The sequence below is a fragment of the Balearica regulorum genome, chromosome 1 (assembly GCF_011004875.1).
Source record: "Balearica regulorum gibbericeps isolate bBalReg1 chromosome 1, bBalReg1.pri, whole genome shotgun sequence".
NCBI lineage: Eukaryota > Metazoa > Chordata > Aves > Gruiformes > Gruidae > Balearica > Balearica regulorum.
The window spans coordinates 153,802,855-153,824,584 of NC_046184.1; the positions used below are offsets into that span (position 1 = coordinate 153,802,855).

Consider the following 21,730-nt stretch of genomic DNA (forward strand, 5'->3'; position numbering starts at 1 on the left):
ACAGGCAAAACTCTAATTTAAAAAAAGTTTTATTCTTAACTTTAAAAAAAATTGGTCATGGGTGGTATTTTCACAGGAAAATGGGACAGCTCTACCTCAAGAGCTGCTCTTCTGCCTTTTTTACAGGGGCTATGGTGGCTGCTCCAGTTAGACCGGCATGGGAAGGGTAGTCCAACCTCATGGATGACTGTATTTTTCAGAATAAGAGAGACACTTTGTTTCCCTGTGGGCAATTTATACCCCTAAAGCAATGAAGTCAATTTTTGGTGCAAATGAAGGACTTTTTCTTTATAGGTCAAATTGCACTGAAAATGTTCAAAGTTCTTCTTTAAAAAAACTTGCTTACATTTTCTTGGGCACCTAATTTCTGGGACTGTTGTTATAGATGGTGTGGTAATCATTATTTTGCCACAATAAATACTCAGGAGCAACGAAATAAATAATTTCTGAATTGCAGAGCTAAAACTGCAATAATTTTAGAATATGTTCAATTTGATTACATTACTTTAGAGTTACCTACAGTATATGCATGATAATTTGTGACCTTAAATTCAAATAGTTTACAATCACGAGCATCCAAAGCAGTCATCAGGAAGAAAGTATCAAGCCATTTGTATGTACACTACCTGACCATATCGGCTCAGTTCCATCTCCTCTAGAAAAGTCTTCAGTGACCTGCCCACAGTCTATGAGCGAAGAATGGCCAAAGACAGTTATTATTTAAAGAGAAAATTTGTGAAATGCTCTCAGTTCTAACCAAAATGTCTATTACAACATCAGATAATGTATTCTCTTATGCATTATGCATGCATACAACACTAACTATTTACTATAACATACTGGAACTCTCTATCCATATATTAATTACATCCAGGCCTGAAACCTAACCCTGTCAGAGTCAGGAGGCTATGTGTCCCACGCACTGAGTATGGTTGGTAGGTGCCTGCTCTGGCTTGAATATTGTGCCAGGATCTTGAGACAAGCAATAAAACTCCAAGCCTGAGCTCTTGTGAATGTAGCCCTGGCATTTTTATGTTGGAAAGGATTTGGAAAGCTACAGAGATACTATGAAGAGCTCTGAAGGATGGATATATGATTTTCTCTGGTCAATTAAAAAATAATGTTAGATGGAAAAGACCAGAGAAAACCACCTGTGAGTACTCCAGTGGCAGGACATTGCTCCATTGACTCCAACTGCTTGAGACCTGAAAGATGTTATTTGCTGGCGCTAACACATTCATTCATGCTATTTCAGTACCTGACATGAAACTACTGGGACTTCTGAAGTATTTCCTTCTTTAAGATTTCTGAACAAGTAATACAAGCAATCCCTTTTTACCCACATAACCCACCTCCCCCTAAACACTACCTTTTCAACAGTGTGCTGCACACAATTCAGTCATCATAGAATCAGAGAATCACAGAATGGTTTGGGTTGGAAGGGACCTCAAAGATCATCTAGTTCCAACCCACCTGCCATGGGCAGAGACACCCTCCACTAGACCAGGTTGCCCAAAGCCCCATCCAGCCTGGCCTTGAACACTTCCAGGGAGGGGGCATCTACAGCTTCTCTGGGCAACCTATGCCAGTGCCTCATCACCCTCACAGTGAAGAATTTCTTCCTAATATCCAATCTAAATCTACTCTCCTTCAGCTTAAGGCCATTGCACTTTGTCCTATCACTACACTCCCTGACAAACAGTCCCTCTCCAGCTTTCAATGATCTCCCACGTCTTTGATGTCAGACAGAGTGATGTCTCTTACCTAGTTGGCCAGGCTCTCCTGGCAGACCAGGCAGACCTGGAGGTCCTGGGTTTCCATCTTGTCCATGGTCACCTGGAGGACCCCGGTACCCTTTTGGACCTGGAAATCCTTCACCTGGCAGGCCTGCTTCTCCTGGAAAGCCCTTTGGGCCTAATTCGCCTGGATAACCAGGATCGCCAGGGAAACCTCTGATACCATCACCCTGTGGGAAGTGAATGGAGGTGGTCACTCCTGACTTTGCTGAGAAACAAACAAAACTCAAACAGTTGAACTACTCTCATGAATAACATCTTATAGGCAGTAATTCCTCAGGTGTTCCATCCCAGTTCTTTACATCAACATTGTAAATAAAATACATTTGAAATAATCTGACTTTAATTTAGACTCCGTGGCAGAAAAGGCATGAAAGAAGCACTCTTGGAGGGAGCATTCCCCTAAAAATGTTGGCCCATGAACTTGGGCAGTATGAATCATTGCTGTGGAGAGGCTTACTGCCCTTTCTGAAAAGCTGCAAGTGGGTTTTGGGACCACATGCATCGCTAGAGATGTTCTGGTGTGGCATTTACTTCTGAGACCTTGAGAAAAACTGATATAAAATTGCACCTAAATGGGCAAAATTTTTTCTTTGTCTGTTCCTCTAGTGGTATTTCTGCACTATTAAATTGATATCTTATGAACATCACTAGAAAACATTTCCATCCTCAGAAGTAATATAAAGTACCATCTTTACTGGTAGTAAAAAGCACTGTGGTCCAGACTGGATGACACGGTTCTGGCTATCTTCAAATATGATGTAAGAAAGAGCATCCCAGTGGTCCAAAACAGCATTTACGATGGGCAAGATGAATTCATCTCGTAAGATATTTAACTTTTTCTTTTGCCTACAGAAGGAGCTTAGAAAATGAACTAAGACTACATGTCTAACTTCTAGATGGCTACAGTTAGTTAGGTGAGGTGCTATCAAGCATATATATGATGACACAACCTACATTTTCAGGATGTAAAATTGTAGTAAATTTTGGTTTTAATTCAGTTGTAACAAAACTGTTGAAGTTCAGCCATACAGAATCTCTCTTAGACAATGCTAGAGAATAATTGTTTAACTAATAAAACATCAGTTATCACAAACTAACTAAAAGTAATGACAGCTGGTCTAAAGGGGTTATACACTACTATTTAGTTGTTAAAGTAAAATGGAAATAAAAGTGAAAGATTGTTCTAAAAACCCTGAGCGTAAACCTGTTGTTTAATATATCAATAACCAGCAAAACCAGTCTAGGTGTGCATCATTATCTGGGACAGAAGGATAACCTAGTGATCATAACCCCTCAGAATTAAATATATTACTAATTGAGCATGGTAGAAATGATTTAGCTGTATTTGCTACTTACTGGAAGGCCAGGCTGTCCTGGTAAACCATCTAATCCATCTCTGCCTGGGAAACCATCTTCTCCTCTGATACCAGGCAGCCCGGGATCTCCTCGGATTCCTTTGGTGCCTAAAGAAGACCTTTCATTGTGAGACCAATCTCTCATGAAAGGTATAAATAATAGCAAAATACACGTGACATGAATTTTAACTCTACCTTTAGTAGTTATGTATAAGGAATCTCCCTTTTCTCCTTTTGGTCCCGGAAATCCATCTGGACCTGAAAATCCCTGATGTTACATACATCAGGGGAAAAAAAAAAAAAAAAAGAACCACTTTAGAAATAAGTAACAAGATTTTTCCACTGTCTTGCTTAAAAAAAAAAAAGTCTCCTTAAATTTTACTACTTTCCTGTTACTTTCTGTGAATGATTTCCTCTTCAGTAATTCCATTCTTGTGTCTGAATCTTTATTAATATGCTCTAACTAGGACAGAGGTCTATGTAGCATGGGAGGGGAGCTTCTGCATGAGGATGGCATTGGGAGAGATGTGGCTTTCCATGAGCTAGAGTCCTGCAGATGACTGCAGCTGCAGAACCGCACTGGAGAAAACATGTGCCGCAGTAGAGGCTAGAGATCGTTGCTGTACTGCGGAGTCCCTATCGAATCCCTTCAAAGCCTTACCCGGTCCCTTCAGGGGCAAGTGGCAGAATTAAAAGAACAACTTAAGGCAGAAAAGGATCAAGTGAAACATTTGCAGACTGCCCTTAAGGAGCAGCTCCTTGCGGATACTACCTGCGAGGAAGTTCCCCCAAGATCTGAAATTGGCTACCCCTTTAACGACCTGCAGGCAGCGAAAGAGAAAGTAGAGAAATTAGAACCGCTTTCGCTGCGACCCTTGGTCAAGACCGAGTACATTTATGATGATGAGCAGGACCAGTTCCCCCAAGTTACAACCAAGGAAGTCCCTTATACTGCTGTCGAGTTGATGAAACTAAAGAAGGAATTTGGGTGAACCCCTAAGGAATCAGAAACGGAGTATGTGTGGAGAGTGTCACTGTCTGGGGGGGACCAGATTCTATTAAGTGAAAGAGAGGCGGAAGGATATTGGGTACCAGGAGTGTTTTTAACTACTGGGAACTACCACGCCCCCTGGTCTCTGACCCAGTGGGCAGCCTATTGGGCGGGTGGCTTGAACCCCTTGGAGAGGGGGGACCCTCTTGCGATTACGGGGACTGTGGATCAATTAGTAGAGAGTGTGCAGAAGGCAGCTTGTCTGCAGATGATGTATGATTGAAAGTTGGAACCTAGACAGGAGTCCCCAATGATGATGTCAGTAGATCCCGAACGGATGACCCCCCTTATAAGGGGACTCCCCGATTCCTTGAAACCGATTGGTATACAATTACAGGGAAAAATACAAGCAATGCCCCAAGGTGAAAGAGTTGCGGCTGCTTTAGAAGGACTTACACCGCACCGCCGACCCTTGGACAGGAAAATGTGGACCTGGGGGGAGGTAGCCCAAGAACTGATCAATTATGGATGCAAGTATGGCCCTGTTAACCCTCCAACTGCCAAAACAGACCCCAGGGGCTTGAGGCGAGCGGAAGTAAAAATAGTTCCACGCCCCAGGAATGATAGGAGAGTACCTCTCTCCAACCCACCAGGAGGGAGAGACGTCCCGAACAGATGTAATAGTCTGTGGGAGAGGGACAACAGAAGGGGATCCTGTGTGACTTAATGGACGGACTGCCAACAGACAAATTAGAAAAGGTGGTCACAGGATGGCCCACTAAATCGGCAAATGGAGAAGTGTATTTTGAGGATACTACTGCCAGTGCACCCTCCTTGACTGATTTATCAGAAATAAATGCCTCCCAAAACCCAGTGGGAAACTAGATCCTTCGCCCTTCAGTGGTGAGCGGAGGGGCGAAGGTTGGATACGTATCAGACAGCTCACTGAGAATGACTGGGGTGATTTGCTAATTACAGGCCTTGTAGGACCAAAACAAGTTCTGGTCACGTTTTTGATAGATACTGGTGCTCAAATTTCAGCTATTAAAAACAAAAGATGCTGCTAATTGCGGAGTTACATCCTCCAAGCAAACACTGTTCGTGGCAGATGCATTTGGCAATGTTCAACTGCCGGCATTGGCAATGGTCAGCCTGCGTCTGCCGGGAGAAGATAGTGCCACTACAGTGGCTATGGTTGTGGGAGAGCTTCCATTCAACCTCTTGGGACTTGATGTTCTGAAAGGGAAGACCTGGATTGATATCAAAGGGAGACAGTGGTCATTTGGCTCCCCCACTGCAGATATTCAGCTGCTACAAGCTGCACCACTACTTCCCCCTTTGAAGCTTACAAATGTTAAGCCTTATCCGATACCTTTGGGGGCCAGAGAGGGAATAACACCTGTATTAGAAGACTTAAAAGGACAAGGTATTGTGATTCCGACCCACTCTCCTTTTAACTCTCCAGTGTGGCCGGTACGAAAACCTAATGGCACATGGAGATTAACTGTAGATTATCGCAGGCTCAATGCAAATACTGGTCCATTGACAGCAGCGGTACCAAACATTGCCGAGCTTATAACTACAATCCAGGAACGAGGCCACCCGGTCATGGTGACAGTGGATGTTAAAGACATGTTTTTTATGGTTCCCCTGCAGCCTAAGGACCAAGATCGCTTTGCTTTTACGTGGGAAGGCCAACAATCCACTTTCACCCGACTCCCACAGGGATATAAGCATTTCCCCGCTCTAGCCCACCACGCGTTAGCGCAGGAGCTAGAGGTAGTCCAAGCAGAGAAGGAAATCAGTGTTTACCAATATATCGATGACATTCTTGTGGGAGGGGATGAAATAGAGAAAGTTTGGATAACTCAGGATAATATAATTTCCCACTTAGAAAGTTTGGGGTTGAAAATTCCACCGGAGAAGATACAAACACCCTCAAATGAGGTAAAGTTTTTAGGAATCTGGTGGAAAGGAGGAATGACATGCATGCCATCGGACACCCTTTCCTCATTAGATCACATTAAAATGCCAGAGTCGAAAAAGGATTTGCAACATGTATTAGGATTACTTGTGTTTTAGAGTAAGCATATTCCTGATTTTTCGATTATTGCAAGACCATTGTACGACTTGTTGCGAAAAGGGACCCAGTGGGAATGGACTGAACCCCATGAAGAAGCATTGCGATTGCTAGTGTTTGAAGCAACTGCCCATCAAGCTCTTGGTCCCATTCACCCCACCGACCCTGTCCATATTGAATGGGGATTTGCCAAGACCGGACTGTCAATACATCTATGGCAAAAGGGTCCTGAGAGACCCACTCGGCCTATCGGGGTCTACTCCCGTAGTTTTAAAGATGCCGAAAAAAGATACACAACCTGGGAAAAGGGCTTGTTTGTAGCCAGTTTAGCCTTGAGAGAGGCTGAACGGACCATTCGGCAACAGCCATTGGTACTTAGAGGCCCCTTTAAGGTAATCAAAATGATTTTAGCAGGAACTCCACCCCCTGACGGGGTGGCTCAGAGAGCCTCTGTGCGGAAATGGTATGCCCAGATAGAACATTATTGTGACATTTTTACAGTGTCTGAGGGAGCCACAAAGAGGTTAACCATCCAAGAAGAGGCGGGCCCAGATAGAGAAACAGCTGAACTTCCTCCTGTAATACAAGTGGCCCCTCCATTTTCCAAGCAGTTGCAGAATGCTTCGTTTACTGATGCCTCCTCTAAGTGAGAAGGAAAAACTTGGAAATATCGAGCTGTAGCACTCCGCGTAGACGCGGATAAACAAATAATCACTGAAGGGGAAGGCAGTGCTCAAGTAGGGGAATTAGTTGCAGCGTGGAGTGTTTTCCAACACTAATCTACCTCTCCTGTCTATATCTATACTGACTCTTATGCTGTATTTAAAGGCTGTACGGAATGGCTTCCATTCTGGGAGCAAAACGAGTGGGAAGTCAACAGGATACCTATATGGCCGAAAGAGAAGTGGCAGGATATCTTGACCACTGCTAGTCAGGGAAAGTTTGTGGTAGCCTGGGTGGCTTCCCATCAACAGGATAATACCCCTGTTACCCAACGGCATGGCAAAGCTGATGAGTTAGCCTGGTTAGCCCCCCTCCAAAACACCCAAATAGCAGAAGACTGGGAGCAATTGTTGGAATGGTTACATGTAAAGAGGAAGCATTCAGGGATCAAAGACCTCTACTGTGAGGTCCAAGCTCGAGGTTGGCCCGTTACTAGGGATGAATGTAAGACTTCTGTGTCCGCTTGCGAAGGATGTCGTACCTGCTTAGAAAGACACCCCCTGGAAGACGATCCCCTACACTTGAGGGAGGGGAAAAGGCTGTGGGAAACCTGGCAAGTGGACTATATTGGTCCTTTCCAGAAGTCGGAAGGAAAGCATTATGTGTTGGTTGGAGTGGAGGTAGTGTCAGGGTTGGCCCAAGCTGAAGCATTTGCCAGAGCTACTGGAGAAAACACGGTAAAGGCATTGAAAGAGTGGTTTGGCACCTTCCCCAAACCACGGTCGATTCAGTTGGATAATGGTTCTCACTTTACTGCTAAAATAGTCCAGGAGTGGGCAACTGGGGAAGGAATCTCATGGGTACACCATACTCCGTACTATCCACAGGCGAATGGAATTGTAGAAAGAACTAATGGTTTGTTGAAGCGCTTTCTTAAGCCGCATAAGCCCGGATGGACTGAACGACTATGGGATGCAGTTACTGGTGTCAACAGTCGTTGGGGAATAAATGGATGCCCAAAAATCACAGCATTTTGTCCAAAGGCTCCAACCATTATGCCAGCCCCATGCAGCTCTGATTATCCCAAGAACCAGTCGCACTTTCCAGGCCAGCCCGTTTTGGTTGAACTCCCCACTGTGGGGGCCGTACCCCTGGTACTGGAAACCCCAATGAATAAGTATGCCTGGAAAGCAAAAGATGCCCATGGGAAGGAACACAAGATTAACACGAGGTGGATTATTCCATCCTTCTAACCACCACACTCTTCCGGTTCCTGGAAGGGAACCGAGTTTATTTTCTTTTCTCTTTCAGGTGAAAGTTCCAGAGCCTGTCTGAAGGAATTCATGAACACTTGAAGTTGCTGATCACCTGCGGAGTTTTGTCAGGGATTATTCTGTTAATCTTTATAGGATGCGCAGTGTACTATCGCAAATGGTGTTTTGGCTGGCCATTATCGCCATCTTTAATATTGGGAGAAACTTCTGCACTCCCCCCTCCTCGGGTAGGGGAGGTGCGGCGCAGTTTCGGCGCGGTTCTGGGACGGGCTGAGTGTCTGGTCGATCGGTTGGTCGGTTGGTCGTTGGTTCGGTAAATTGTTCTCTATTATCACCCATTGTTAATATTTGTTATCAGCACTGTTGTTGATTGTTTTTTTTCCTCTCCCTTGTTGTCCCAGTAAACTGCCCTTATCCCAGCCCTCGAGGCTTTTGCCGTTGTTTTTCCGTTCTCCTCCCCATCCCGCTGGGGAAGGAGTGAGTGAGCGGCCGCGTGGCGCTCAGCTGCCGGCTGGGCCTAAACCACGTCAGTCCTTTTTGGCGCCCAACGTGGGGCCCGAGGGGTTGTGATAAGGACAAGTCTGACCCAAGTGTGTTAAAGAAAAATTGTCATAAGAATTTATGATGTTATTGAAACAGTCACTGGTCATAATGATGTTCTGTTTGGTTACATGGCTCTGGTTTGTAAACCCGTGTTTACTCTATACAATCCCTGCGGTGCTGTTTATCACCTCTGGGAGAGGGGTTCCTGTTTTCATATTGTTGTATTGTGTGATAATGACTTATGATAAGATATCATCGACAGTCATGAGTCTGAGCTGGTACTTGTACGTAGCATTTCGGTCAGGCCCGTACCTCAGTCAATATCTTTCAGAATTGATTAATAATTGCACCCGATCTATGGGGAAGACGGGGGGGGGGATACCTTCTCCCACTCTTTCACCTCCCCTTTTCCCTTTTGGTTGATTACAACAATTTTTGAGAATTTTGAATACCCTTGGAATGTTCAGGCCAGTATATTCCTATTGCTAGGTCTCCTGAATGTTTTCCAACTTCTGTTCAGGGTTAGCAAAAATTGTTTCAAGAATATTACCCAGGGATATTCCCCAAGACTGAATGGTCAGGGCTGGCATGGCATGTGGGAGAGTATGGGCGGGTATCTAGAGACCTTTTCACCCCCAATGGTTTGGAGCTTCACTCCTGAACAATTGCAAGACCCTGATAAAATGGTAGAAGATTTGAAAGGAAAATGCTGTGGGGATTCTAAGGAGACACAACTTACTGCGCTGGGCTGGGCCCTGGCCACAATCTGTCAAACACTGCTTGACAGTAGACAGCACCATCCAGAGGGAGAGAGCAGACCCACAGGCACTGCAGCTGCCCAGGCCCCCACAACAGGCACTGCAGCTACTCAAGCCCCCGCAACAGGCACTGCAGCTACCCAAACCCCTGCAATAGGCACTGTAACCGAGCCAAAAGATCTACCCATACCAATATCAGTCACCTCTATACACAAAAAGAAATACACAAGGAAATCGGTTTGCATAGTGAGAGATGATGATAAACCGGGGCCATCACGAGAAGAAGAAGAGCCAGAACCAGAAGTGATTACTCGATCCCTGTCCCTGAGTGAGCTGCGAGATATGCGGAAAGACTTCAGCCGCCTTCCAGGGGAGCACATTATTACCTGGCTGCTCCGCTGCTGGGATAACGGGGCCAGTAGCCTGGAACTGGAGGGCAGAGAGGCCAAGCAGCTAGGATCCTTGTCTAGGGAAGGGGACATTGACAAGGCAATTGGGAAGAAGGCACAGGCCCTCAGCCTCTGGAGGCGACTCCTGTCAAGTGTGAGGGAAAGGTATCCTTTCAGTGAAGATGTCGTATGTCGGGTGGGCAAGTGGACCACCATGGAGAGAGGTATCCAATATCTGAGGGAATTAGCTGTGCGGGAAATGGTTTATTACGATCCAGACAACGCACAGTTGCCCACAGACCCCGACGAAGTCCAATGTACCCGACCCCTGTGGTGAAAATTTCTGCAAAGTGCACCACCATCGTACGCCAACTCACTGGCAGTAATCGACCGGAAAAGTGAAGAGGCACCCACAGTGGATGAAGTGGCTGGCCGACTCCAGCAATATGAAGAGAGCCTTTCTTCCTCCCTCGTCTCGGCTGTGGAGAAGCTGTCCCAGGACGTCCGGCAACTCAAAGAGGATATATCGTACTCCCCACCTGCACAGACCTGTATTTCAGCTGTTAGGAATAAGCGGTTTTCTGCTCCGGAGAGGGGATATGGAGCATACACACCACGAGGTGTCCTGCGGTTTTATCTGCGTGACCATGGAGAAGACATGAGGAAATGGGATGGGAAGCCCACCTCAACCCTGCGGGCATGCGTACATGAGCTACAAGGCAAGACAGCTGTACACAGGGACTCTTCCAGAAAGGATGCTGCTCCAGTTTCCACCGGGCAGCCCCCCAGATCAAGTGGAAGGCCTGATCGCACTTATGACCCTCTTGAAGGGACTTCTAAGTCCTTTCTGCAAGAGATGAGTAGTGAATATGATGAGCAGGATTAGAGGGGCCCTGCCTCCAGCCAGGTGGAGGAAAGGGACAACAGAGTGTATTGGACTGTGTGGATCCGATGGCCTGGCACATCGAACCCACAGGAGTACAAGGCCCTAGTGGACACGGGTGCACAGTGTACCGTAATGTCATCGAACTATGAAGGGGTGGAACCGATATGTATTTCTGGTGTGATGGGGGATCCCAACAGTTGACTCTGTTGGAGGCTGAAGTAAGTCTAACTGGGAATGAGTGGCAAAAGCACCCCATTGTGACTGGGCCAGAGGCTCCATGCATCCTGGGCATAGACTACCTCCGGAAAGGGTATTTCAAAGACCCAAAAGGCTACTGGTGGGCTTTTGGAATAGCTGCCTTGGAAGCGGAGGAAATTGAACCATTGTCTAGTTTGCCCGGTCTCTCGGAGGACCCTTCTGTTGTAGGGTTGCTGAGGGTTGAAGAGCAACAGGTGCCGATTGCTACTACAACCGTGCACCGGCGGCAATACCGCACCAACGGAGACTCCCTGGTTCCCATCCACAAGCTAATTCGTCAACTGGAGGGTCAGGGAGTTATCAGCAGAACCCACTCACCCTTTAACAGTCCCATATGGCCAGTGCAGAAGTCCAATGGAGAGTGGAGGCTGACGGTAGACTATTGTGGCCTGAATGAAGTCACACCGCCGATGAGTGCTGCCGTCCCAGACATGCTGGAACTTCAATACGAACTGGAGTCAAAGGCAGCCAAATGGTATGCCACAATTGATATCGCTAATGCATTTTTCTCAATCCCTTTGGCAGCAGAGTGCAGGCCACAGTTTGCCTTCACTTGGAGGGGCGTCCAGTACACCTGGAATCGACTGCCCCAGGGGTGGAAACGCAGTCCCACCATTTGCCATGGACTGATCCAGACTGCACTGGAAAAGGGTGAAGCCCCAGAGCACCTGCAATACATTGATGACATCATTGCATGGGGCAACTCAGCAGAGGAAGTTTCTGAGAAAGGGAAGAAAATAATCCAAATCCTGGGTGAAGGGGCCTGCGCAGGAAATCCAATTTTTAGGAATAAGATGGCATGATGGGCGTCATCAGATCCCTGTGGATATTATCAACAAAATAGCAGCCATGTCTCCACCAACCAACAAAAAGGAGACACAGGCCTTCTTAGGTGTTGTGGGTTTCTGGCGAATGCACATTCCGAATTACAGTCTGATAGTAAGCCCTCTCTACCATGTAACCCGGAAGAAGAATGATTTCAAATGGGGCCCTGAGCAACAACAAGCTTTTGAACAAATTAAACAAGAAATAGTTCATGCCGTAGCTCTTGTGCCAGTCCGGGCAGGACCAGATGTAAAAAAAGTGCTGTACACCGCAGCCGGGGAGAATGGCCCTACCTGGAGTCTCTGGCAGAAGGCACCAGGGGAGACTCGAGGTCGACCCCTGGGGTTTTGGAGCCGGGGATACAGAGGATCCGAGGCCCGCTACACTCCAACGGAAAAGGAGATATTGGCAGCCTACGAAGGGGTTCAAGCTGCTTCAGAGGTGATTGGCACCAAAGCACAGCTCCTCTTGGCACCCCGACTGCCAGTGCTGGGTTGGATGTTCAAAGAGAGGGCTCCTTCTACACATCATGCAACCAATGCTACGTGGAGTAAGTGGGTTGCACTGATTACACAACGGGCTCGAATAGGAAGCTCCAATCGTCCAGGGATTCTGGAAGTGATCACAGACAGGCCAGAAGGGAAAGATTTTGGAACGTCACCAGAGGAGGAGGTGACACGTGCTGAAGAAGCCCCACCATATAATAAACTAACAGAAGATGAGAGACCATATGCCCTGTTCACTGATGGGTCCTGTCGCATCATGGGAAAGCATCGAAGGTGGAAGGCCGCTGTATGGCGTCCTACACAGCGAGTTGCGGAAGCTGCTGAAGGAGAAGGTGAATTGAGCCAGTTTGCAGAGATGCAAGCCATCCAGCTGGCCTTAGATATTGCTGAAAGAGAAAAGTGGCCAACACTGTACCTCTGTACTGACTCATGGATGGTGGCCAATGCCCTGTGGGGGTGGTTACAGCAGTGGAGGCGGAGCAACTGGCAGCGTAGAGGCAAACCCATCTGGGCTGCCCCACTGTGGCAAGATATTGCTGCCCGGCTAGAGAAGCTGGTTGTAAAGGTACGTCATGTAGATGCCCACGTACCCAAGAGTCGGGCCACCGAGAAACATCAGAACAACCAGCAGATGGATCAGGCTGCCAAGATTGAAGTGGCTCAGGTGGATTTGGACTGGCAGAGTAAGGGTGAATTATTTATAGCTCGGTGGGCCCATGACACCTCAGGTCATCAAGGAAGAGATGTGACATATAGATGGGCCCATGATCGAGGGGTGGACTTGAGCATGGACGCCATCTCACAGGTCATCCATCAATGTGAAACATGTGCCATAATCAAGCAAGCCAAGCGGGTAAAGCCGCTGTGGTATGGAGGACGGTGGTTGAAATATAAATATGGGGAAGCATGGCAAATCGACTACATCACGCTCCCGCGAAGCCGCCAAGGCAAGCGTTATGTCCTTACAATGGTGGAAGTAACCACTGGATGGCTGGAAACACATCCTGTGCCCCATGCCACTGCCCGGAACACTATTCTGGGTCTTGAAAAGCAAGTCCTGTGGCGACATGGCACCCCAGAGAGAATTGAGTCAGACAACGGGACTCATTTTCGGAACAACCTCATAGACACCTGGGCCAAAGAGCATGGTATTGAGTGGGTGTATCACATCCCCTGTCATGCACCAGCCTCTGGGAAAGTTGAAAGGTACAATGGACTGCTAAAAACTACCCTGAGAGCAATGGGTGGTGGGACCCTCAAGCACTGGGACACACGTTTAGCAAAGGCCACCTGGTTAGTTAACACTCGGGGATCTGCCAATCGAGCTGGCCCTGCCCAACCAAAATTTCCACGCCCAGTAGAAGGAGATAAAGTTCCTGTAGTGTGCATGAAAAATATGTTGGGTAAAACAGTTTGGGTTATCCCTGCTTCAGGCAAAGGCAAGCCCATCTGCGGGATTGCTTTTGCTCAGGGACCAGGTTGCACTTGTTGGGTGATGAGAAAAGATGGGGAAGTCCGGTGTGTACCCCAAGGGGATCTGATTTTGGGTGAAAATAGCCAATAAATGAAATTACATGATGTTAATAGCGTTATACTGTATCAATGGTATGACCGTAAGAATCACCCGAACCTACTGAAGGATGGACTTTGGAACTAGAACTGACTTCAACTGGTGCCCAGGAACTTCATGGAAAAATCACATCTTTGACGTCCAGACTTCAAGCATGGACCATACCAGATACACCAGCCGTGAAAAACTCCGGATGCAGCGTGCAACAATCCAGCAGCACGCACCATTGTTCTGCCCTGAGAGACTGTAATGGCAGGTGGAACCCAAAGCCATGGACTAAATGAACTCGATGGACACTTTATAGAGCGATGGCCCATGGAGTAAGAGAACGGTGTCTGTGAAATAATCTGGGCATGACGTAGATGGTATGGAATAAGGGGTGGATAATGTCCTTGTTCTGGCAAGGATAGAGTTAATTTCACAAGGAGCCAGGACAGGTGACCCAAGCTGGCTGGGGGCTATTCCATACCATGTGACATCATGCTCACCATAAAAGGGGGCTACTCGGGTAAGGCGGTAGGTCAGGTAGGTCAGTCTTTGGTTCCGTAAATTGTTCTCTGTTATCACCCATTGTTTACTATCTGTTATCAGCACTGTTGTTGATTGTTTTCTTTCCTCTCCCTTGTTGTCCCAGTAAACTGCCCTTATCCCAACTCTCCAGGCTTTTTCGGTTGTTTTTCGTTCTCCTCCCTGTCCTGCTGGGGAAGGAGTGAGTGAGCGGCGGCGTGGCGCTCAGCTGCCGGCTGGGCCTAAACCACGTCAAGTCACTTAGGGAGCCACAAAGAGGTTAACCATCCAAGAAGAGGCGGGCCCAGATAGAGAAACAGCTGAACTTCCTCCTGTAATACAAGTGGCCCCTCCATTTTCCAAGCAGTTGCAGAATGCTTCGTTTACTGATGCCTCCTCTAAGTGAGAAGGAAAAACTTGGAAATATCGAGCTGTAGCACTCCGCGTAGACGCGGATAAACAAATAATCACTGAAGGGGAAGGCAGTGCTCAAGTAGGGGAATTAGTTGCAGCGTGGAGTGTTTTCCAACACTAATCTACCTCTCCTGTCTATATCTATACTGACTCTTATGCTGTATTTAAAGGCTGTACGGAATGGCTTCCATTCTGGGAGCAAAACGAGTGGGAAGTCAACAGGATACCTATATGGCAGAAAGAGAAGTGGCAGGATATCTTGACCACTGCTAGTCAGGGAAAGTTTGTGGTAGCCTGGGTGGCTTCCCATCAACAGGATAATACCCCTGTTAGCCACAGCGGTCGGGTACATTGGACTTCATCAGGGTCTGTGGGCAACTGTGTGCTGTCCGGATCATAATAAACCATTTCCCGCACAGCTAATTCCCTCAGATATTGGATACCTCTCTCCATGGTGGTCCACTTGCCTGGCTGACATACGATATCTTCGCTGAAAGGATACCTTTCCCTCACACTTGACAGGAGTGGTTTAGCCCCAGGCGGTAGCTAAGTGCCATGGGCTGCTCGCTTACCCCTCCCCTGGCGGAATGGGGAGGAGAACGGAAAAAAAAACAGCAAAGCCTGGAGGATTGGTATAAGGGCAGTTTACTGGGACAACAAGGGAGAGGGAAAACAATCAACAACAGTACTGATAACAGATAGTAACAATGGGTGATAACGGAGAACGATTTTACCCATCTGATGATGACCGCCCCTCCCGGAGTCACATGGAGCCCGCCCCTGCCCGACTAGCCCCCTTTTATGGTGAGCATGACCTCACATGGCATGAAATAGCCCCCAGCCAGCTTGGCTCACCTGTCCTGGCTCCTTGTGAAATTAACTCTATCCTTGCCAGAACCAGGACATTATCCACCCCTTATTCCATACCATCTACGTCATGCCTAGATTATTTTACAGATCTCATTGCCTTACTCTATGGGCTATCGCTCTAAAATGTATGTCAAGTTCATTTAGGCCATGGCTTTGGGCTCCATCTGCCATTACAGTCTCTCAGGGCAGGAACAATGTTGCGTGCTGCTGGATTGTTGCATGCTGCATCCGGAGTTTTCACAGCCAGTGTATCTGGTATGGTCCATGCTCACAGTCTGGATGTCAAAGATGTGATTTTTCGATAAAGTTTCTGGGCACCAGTTGAAGTCAGTTCTAGTTCCATCATCGTGGCACTTCGTTCAGTTTCAAAGTCCATCCTTCAGTAGGTTCGGGTGATTCTTATGGTCATACCATTGATACAGTATATCGCTATTAACATCATGTAATTTAATTTATTGGCTATTTTCACCCCAAATCACCCAAAATCAAATCCCCTTGGGGTACACACCGGACTTCCCCATCTTTTCTCATCACCCAACAAGTGCAACCTGGTCCCTGAGCAAAAGCAATCCCGCAGATGGGCTTGCCTTTGCCTGAAGCAGGGATAACCCAAACTGTTTTACCCAACATATTTTTCATGCACACTACAGGAACTTTATCTCCTTCTACTGGGCGTGGAAATTTTGGTTGGGCAGGGCCAGCTCGATTGGCAGATCCCCGAGTGTTAACTAACCAGGTGGCCTTTGCTAAACGTGTGTCCCAGTGCTTGAGGGTCCCACCACCCATCATTGCTCTCAGGGTAGTTTTTAGCAGTCCATTGTACCTTTCAACTTTCGCAGAGGCTGGTGCATGATAGGGGATGTGATACACCCACTCAATACCATGCTCTTTGGCCCAGGTGTCTATGAGGTTGTTCCGAAAATGAGTGGGTTCGATGTGCCAGGCCATCGGATCCACACAGTCCAATAAACCCTATTGTCCCTTTCCTCCATCTGGCTGGAGGCAGGGCCCCTCTAATCCTGCTCATCATAGTCATTACTCATCTCTTGCAAAAAGGAGTTAGCAGACCCTTCAAGAGAATCATAAATGCGATCTGGCCTTTCACTTGGTCTGGGGGGCTGCCTGGTGGAAACTGGAGCAGCATTCTTTCTGGAAGAGTCCCTTTGTACAGCTGTCTTGCCTTGTAGCTCATGTACGAGTGCTCGCAGGGTTGAGGTGGGCTTCCTAGCCCGTTTCCTCATGTCTTCTCCATGGTCACGCAGGTAAAACCACAGGATACCTCGTGATGCGTATGCTCCATATCCCTTCTCTGGAGCAGGAAAACGCTTACTCCTAACAGCTGAAATACGGGTCTGTGCAGGTGGGGAGTACGATATATCCTCTTTGAGTTGCCGGACGTCCTGGGACAGTTTCTCCACAGCCGAGACGAGGGAGGAAGAAAGGCTCTCTTCATATTGCTGGAGTCGGTCAGCCACTTCGTCCACTGTGGGTGCCTCTTCACTTGATCCCCGTCCCTGAGCGAGCTGCAAGATATGCGGAAAGACTTCAGCCGCCTTCCAGGGGAGCACATTATTACCTGGCTGCTCTGCTGCTGGGATAACGGGGCCAGTAGCCTGGAACTGGGGGGCAGGGAGGCCAAGCAGCTAGGATCCTTGTCTAGGGAAGGGGGCATTGACAAGGCAATTGGGAAGAAGGCACAGGCCCTCAGCCTCTGGAGGCAACTCCTGTCAAGTGTGAGGGAAAGTAAATTAATTCTATCCTTGCCAGAAGCATGACAATCACACAACACAACAACATGAGAACATGAACCCCTCTCCCAGAGGTGATAAACAGCGCTACAGGGATTACATAGAGTAAACACCGGTTTACAAACCACATCATAAATGCTTGTAACACTTTTGCTTTAACACACTTGAGTCAGACTTGTCATTATCACAATGCCTCGTGCCCCATGCCCCACGTTTGGCGCCAAAAGGACTGACGTGGTTTAGGTCCAGCCGGCAGCTGAGCGCCACGAGGCTGCTCACTAACCCCTCCCCCAGCGGGATGGAGAGAACGGAAAAACAACAGCAAAGCCTCAAGGGCTCGCATAAGGGCAGTTTACTGGGACAGCAAGGGAGAGGGAAAACAATCAACAACAGTGCTGATGATAACAGATATTCACAATGGGTGATAACAGAGAACAATCTACCGATCCAACAACCAACCAACCAACCGACTGACCAACCGACCAGACACTCAGCCCGTCCCAGAATCATGCTGGAACCACACCGCCCCCCTCCCCTGCCCGATGTGAGACACCGGACTGAAAGAACTTTTGTCTCAAAGATCGCTTTGCTCAAGCGGGAAACCCCTCCAGCTACTGAGTGCGATAAGGACGATAAGGACGATTGCCGGGTCATCGAGACTTTCAGCCTGCGAAAAACACCTTGCCGAGTCATGCGCCACAGAGTCAGATAACAGTCGTGTGAAGAATGGGGCTGGAACCGTGTGTATGCATGTGCAGGAACGTGGAAGCCGTGTCGTACGTGCCATCGTGAAGACCGCCACCAGTATAAAAGGGGACTGCCAAGATGAGGATGGTGTGCCTTCGCCCACCGCCACAGAACAAGAGGTTTGGACTCTCCTGAGACGGACCTCCGAGACGCTGTGGACCCACGCTGCGCCTTCGTCCATGGGACGCTGTGGACCCGCGTCTTCGTCCGCCGTCGCAGAACGAGAGATTTGGACCCCTTTCCCGCCCACCGAGACACTGTGGATCCGTGGCGGTGACTATTCTTGCGATTCTATCCCGGAGTCTTGCTTGGTTTTCTGTCTTTCCTTTCTGCCCTGTCCTATCGCTCTTATCGGTTACCTTTACCTCTTCTTTTTTACTCTTTCCATAATAAACACTGTTTCTGGTGTACGGCATTTGACCTTGTTTGTGTCTTAATCTCGCTCTTGGGATTGTATCGAAACCTCCCCGATATTGGACTGGGACATTTAAATTGGCGTCACGGACAGGATCCCTTGAAGCGAGAGTGCCGCATTTTACCCTGTTTTGCATAATGCGTGTACCTCTCAGGAACGTAAGGGGGGCAGGCTTGTTGTCTTGTTTGAAACTTGCGTGCTGCCTTCCTGAGAAGACCGCTTCCCCGCTTTGAATAAAAGCTCCTCCTCTCCGGAACGTAAGGGGGTTGGGCTTGTGTTCTGTTGGAGACTTGTGTGCTGAATTCGTGAGACCTCTCAGGAATGTAAGGGGGGCGGGCTTGTTGTTTTGTTTGAAACTTGCGTGCTGCCTTCCTGAGATGACCGCTTCCCTGCTTTAAACAAAATGAGTGGTGATAGAACCGTTCCCTCGGGAAGGGAAGTTTTGTTTGATTTTCTGGAGGAACATAGAGTGCGACCCTCTGTGCCCAGGGTGGACTGGGCTCAGGGAAATTGGCATAATTTGCAGAGCGTGGTTGACTGAATGGGCGCCTTGCACAAAGATGCGAGACTAAGAGCAGGAAAAGGAAAAGCGATTATTTGTGCCGTTCTTGGTGCTAGTTTGGCTGCCACAGTAGAGGCTAGAGATCGTTGCTGTACTGCGGAGTCCCTATCGAATCCCTTCAAAGCCTTACCCGGTCCCTTCAGGGGCAAGTGGCAGAATTAAAAGAACAACTTAAGGCAGAAAAGGATCAAGTGAAACATTTGCAGACTGCCCTTAAGGAGCAGCTCCTTGCGGATACTACCTGCGAGGAAGTTCCCCCAAGATCTGAAATTGGCTACCCCTTTAACGACCTGCAGGCAGCGAAAGAGAAAGTAGAGAAATTAGAACCGCTTTCGCTGCGACCCTTGGTCAAGACCGAGTACATTTATGATGATGAGCAGGACCAGTTCCCCCAAGTTACAACCAAGGAAGTCCCTTATACTGCTGTCGAGTTGATGAAACTAAAGAAGGAATTTGGGTGAACCCCTAAGGAATCAGAAACGGAGTATGTGTGGAGAGTGTCACTGTCTGGGGGGACCAGATTCTATTAAGTGAAAGAGAGGCGGAAGGATATTGGGTACCAGGAGTGTTTTTAACTACTGGGAACTACCACGCCCCCTGGTCTCTGACCCAGTGGGCAGCCTATTGGGCGGGTGGCTTGAACCCCTTGGAGAGGGGGGACCCTCTTGCGATTACGGGGACTGTGGATCAATTAGTAGAGAGTGTGCAGAAGGCAGCTTGTCTGCAGATGATGTATGATTGAAAGTTGGAACCTAGACAGGAGTCCCCAATGATGATGTCAGTAGATCCCGAACGGATGACCCCCCTTATAAGGGGACTCCCCGATTCCTTGAAACCGATTGGTATACAATTACAGGGAAAAATACAAGCAATGCCCCAAGGTGAAAGAGTTGCGGCTGCTTTAGAAGGACTTACACCGCACCGCCGACCCTTGGACAGGAAAATGTGGACCTGGGGGGAGGTAGCCCAAGAACTGATCAATTATGGATGCAAGTATGGCCCTGTTAACCCTCCAACTGCCAAAACAGACCCCAGGGGCTTGAGGCGAGCGGAAGTAAAAATAGTTCCACGCCCCGGGAATGATAGGAGAGTACCTCTCTCCAACCCACCAGGAGGGAGAGACGTCCCGAACAGATGTAATAGTCTGTGGGAGAGGGACAACAGAAGGGGATCCTGTGTGACTTAATGGACGGACTGCCAACAGACAAATTAGAAAAGGTGGTCACAGGATGGCCCACTAAATCGGCAAATGGAGAAGTGTATTTTGAGGATACTACTGCCAGTGCACCCTCCTTGACTGATTTATCAGAAATAAATGCCTCCCAAAACCCAGCGGGAAACTAGATCCTTCGCCCTTCAGTGGTGAGCGGAGGGGCGAAGGTTGGATACGTATCAGACAGCTCACTGAGAATGACTGGGGTGATTTGCTAATTACAGGCCTTGTAGGACCAAAACAAGTTCTGGTCACGTTTTTGATAGATACTGGTGCTCAAATTTCAGCTATTAAAAACAAAAGATGCTGCTAATTGCGGAGTTACATCCTCCAAGCAAACACTGTTCGTGGCAGATGCATTTGGCAATGTTCAACTGCCGGCATTGGCAATGGTCAGCCTGCGTCTGCCGGGAGAAGATAGTGCCACTACAGTGGCTATGGTTGTGGGAGAGCTTCCATTCAACCTCTTGGGACTTGATGTTCTGAAAGGGAAGACCTGGATTGATATCAAAGGGAGACAGTGGTCATTTGGCTCCCCCACTGCAGATATTCAGCTGCTACAAGCTGCACCACTACTTCCCCCTTTGAAGCTTACAAATGTTAAGCCTTATCCGATACCTTTGGGGGCCAGAGAGGGAATAACACCTGTATTAGAAGACTTAAAAGGACAAGGTATTGTGATTCCGACCCACTCTCCTTTTAACTCTCCAGTGTGGCCGGTACGAAAACCTAATGGCACATGGAGATTAACTGTAGATTATCGCAGGCTCAATGCAAATACTGGTCCATTGACAGCAGCGGTACCAAACATTGCCGAGCTTATAACTACAATCCAGGAACGAGGCCACCCGGTCATGGTGACAGTGGATGTTAAAGACATGTTTTTTATGGTTCCCCTGCAGCCTAAGGACCAAGATCGCTTTGCTTTTACGTGGGAAGGCCAACAATCCACTTTCACCCGACTCCCACAGGGATATAAGCATTTCCCCGCTCTAGCCCACCACGCGTTAGCACAGGAGCTAGAGGTAGTCCAAGCAGAGAAGGAAATCAGTGTTTACCAATATATCGATGACATTCTTGTGGGAGGGGATGAAATAGAGAAAGTTTGGATAACTCAGGATAATATAATTTCCCACTTTTAGAAAGTTTGGGGTTGAAAATTCCACCGGAGAAGATACAAACACCCTCAAATGAGGTAAAGTTTTTAGGAATCTGGTGGAAAGGAGGAATGACATGCATGCCATCGGACACCCTTTCCTCATTAGATCACATTAAAATGCCAGAGTCGAAAAAGGATTTGCAACATGTATTAGGATTACTTGTGTTTTAGAGTAAGCATATTCCTGATTTTTCGATT

The 21,730-nt window shown here is 47.8% G+C and overlaps 1 protein-coding gene and 2 pseudogenes across 4 annotated transcripts in view; 2 read left to right on the forward strand and 1 right to left on the reverse strand.

Moving 5' to 3' along the window:
- Positions 1 to 21,730, reverse strand: part of COL4A2 (collagen type IV alpha 2 chain) — a 185,211-nt gene that overhangs the window by 28,438 nt on the left and 135,043 nt on the right. For all 4 annotated transcript variants that reach the window (XM_075740268.1, XM_075740258.1, XM_075740275.1 and 1 more), the window contains 4 exons: positions 3,350 to 3,422; positions 3,156 to 3,262; positions 1,765 to 1,966; positions 627 to 686 (listed from right to left, as the gene is read on the reverse strand). In XM_075740268.1, the coding sequence (XP_075596383.1) occupies positions 627 to 686; positions 1,765 to 1,966; positions 3,156 to 3,262; positions 3,350 to 3,422 (442 nt within the window). The remainder of the gene's footprint in view (positions 1 to 626; positions 687 to 1,764; positions 1,967 to 3,155; positions 3,263 to 3,349; positions 3,423 to 21,730) is intronic.
- On the forward strand, positions 3,711 to 5,030 carry LOC142600000 (uncharacterized; annotated as a pseudogene).
- LOC142600001 (uncharacterized) lies at positions 14,378 to 20,504 on the forward strand (annotated as a pseudogene).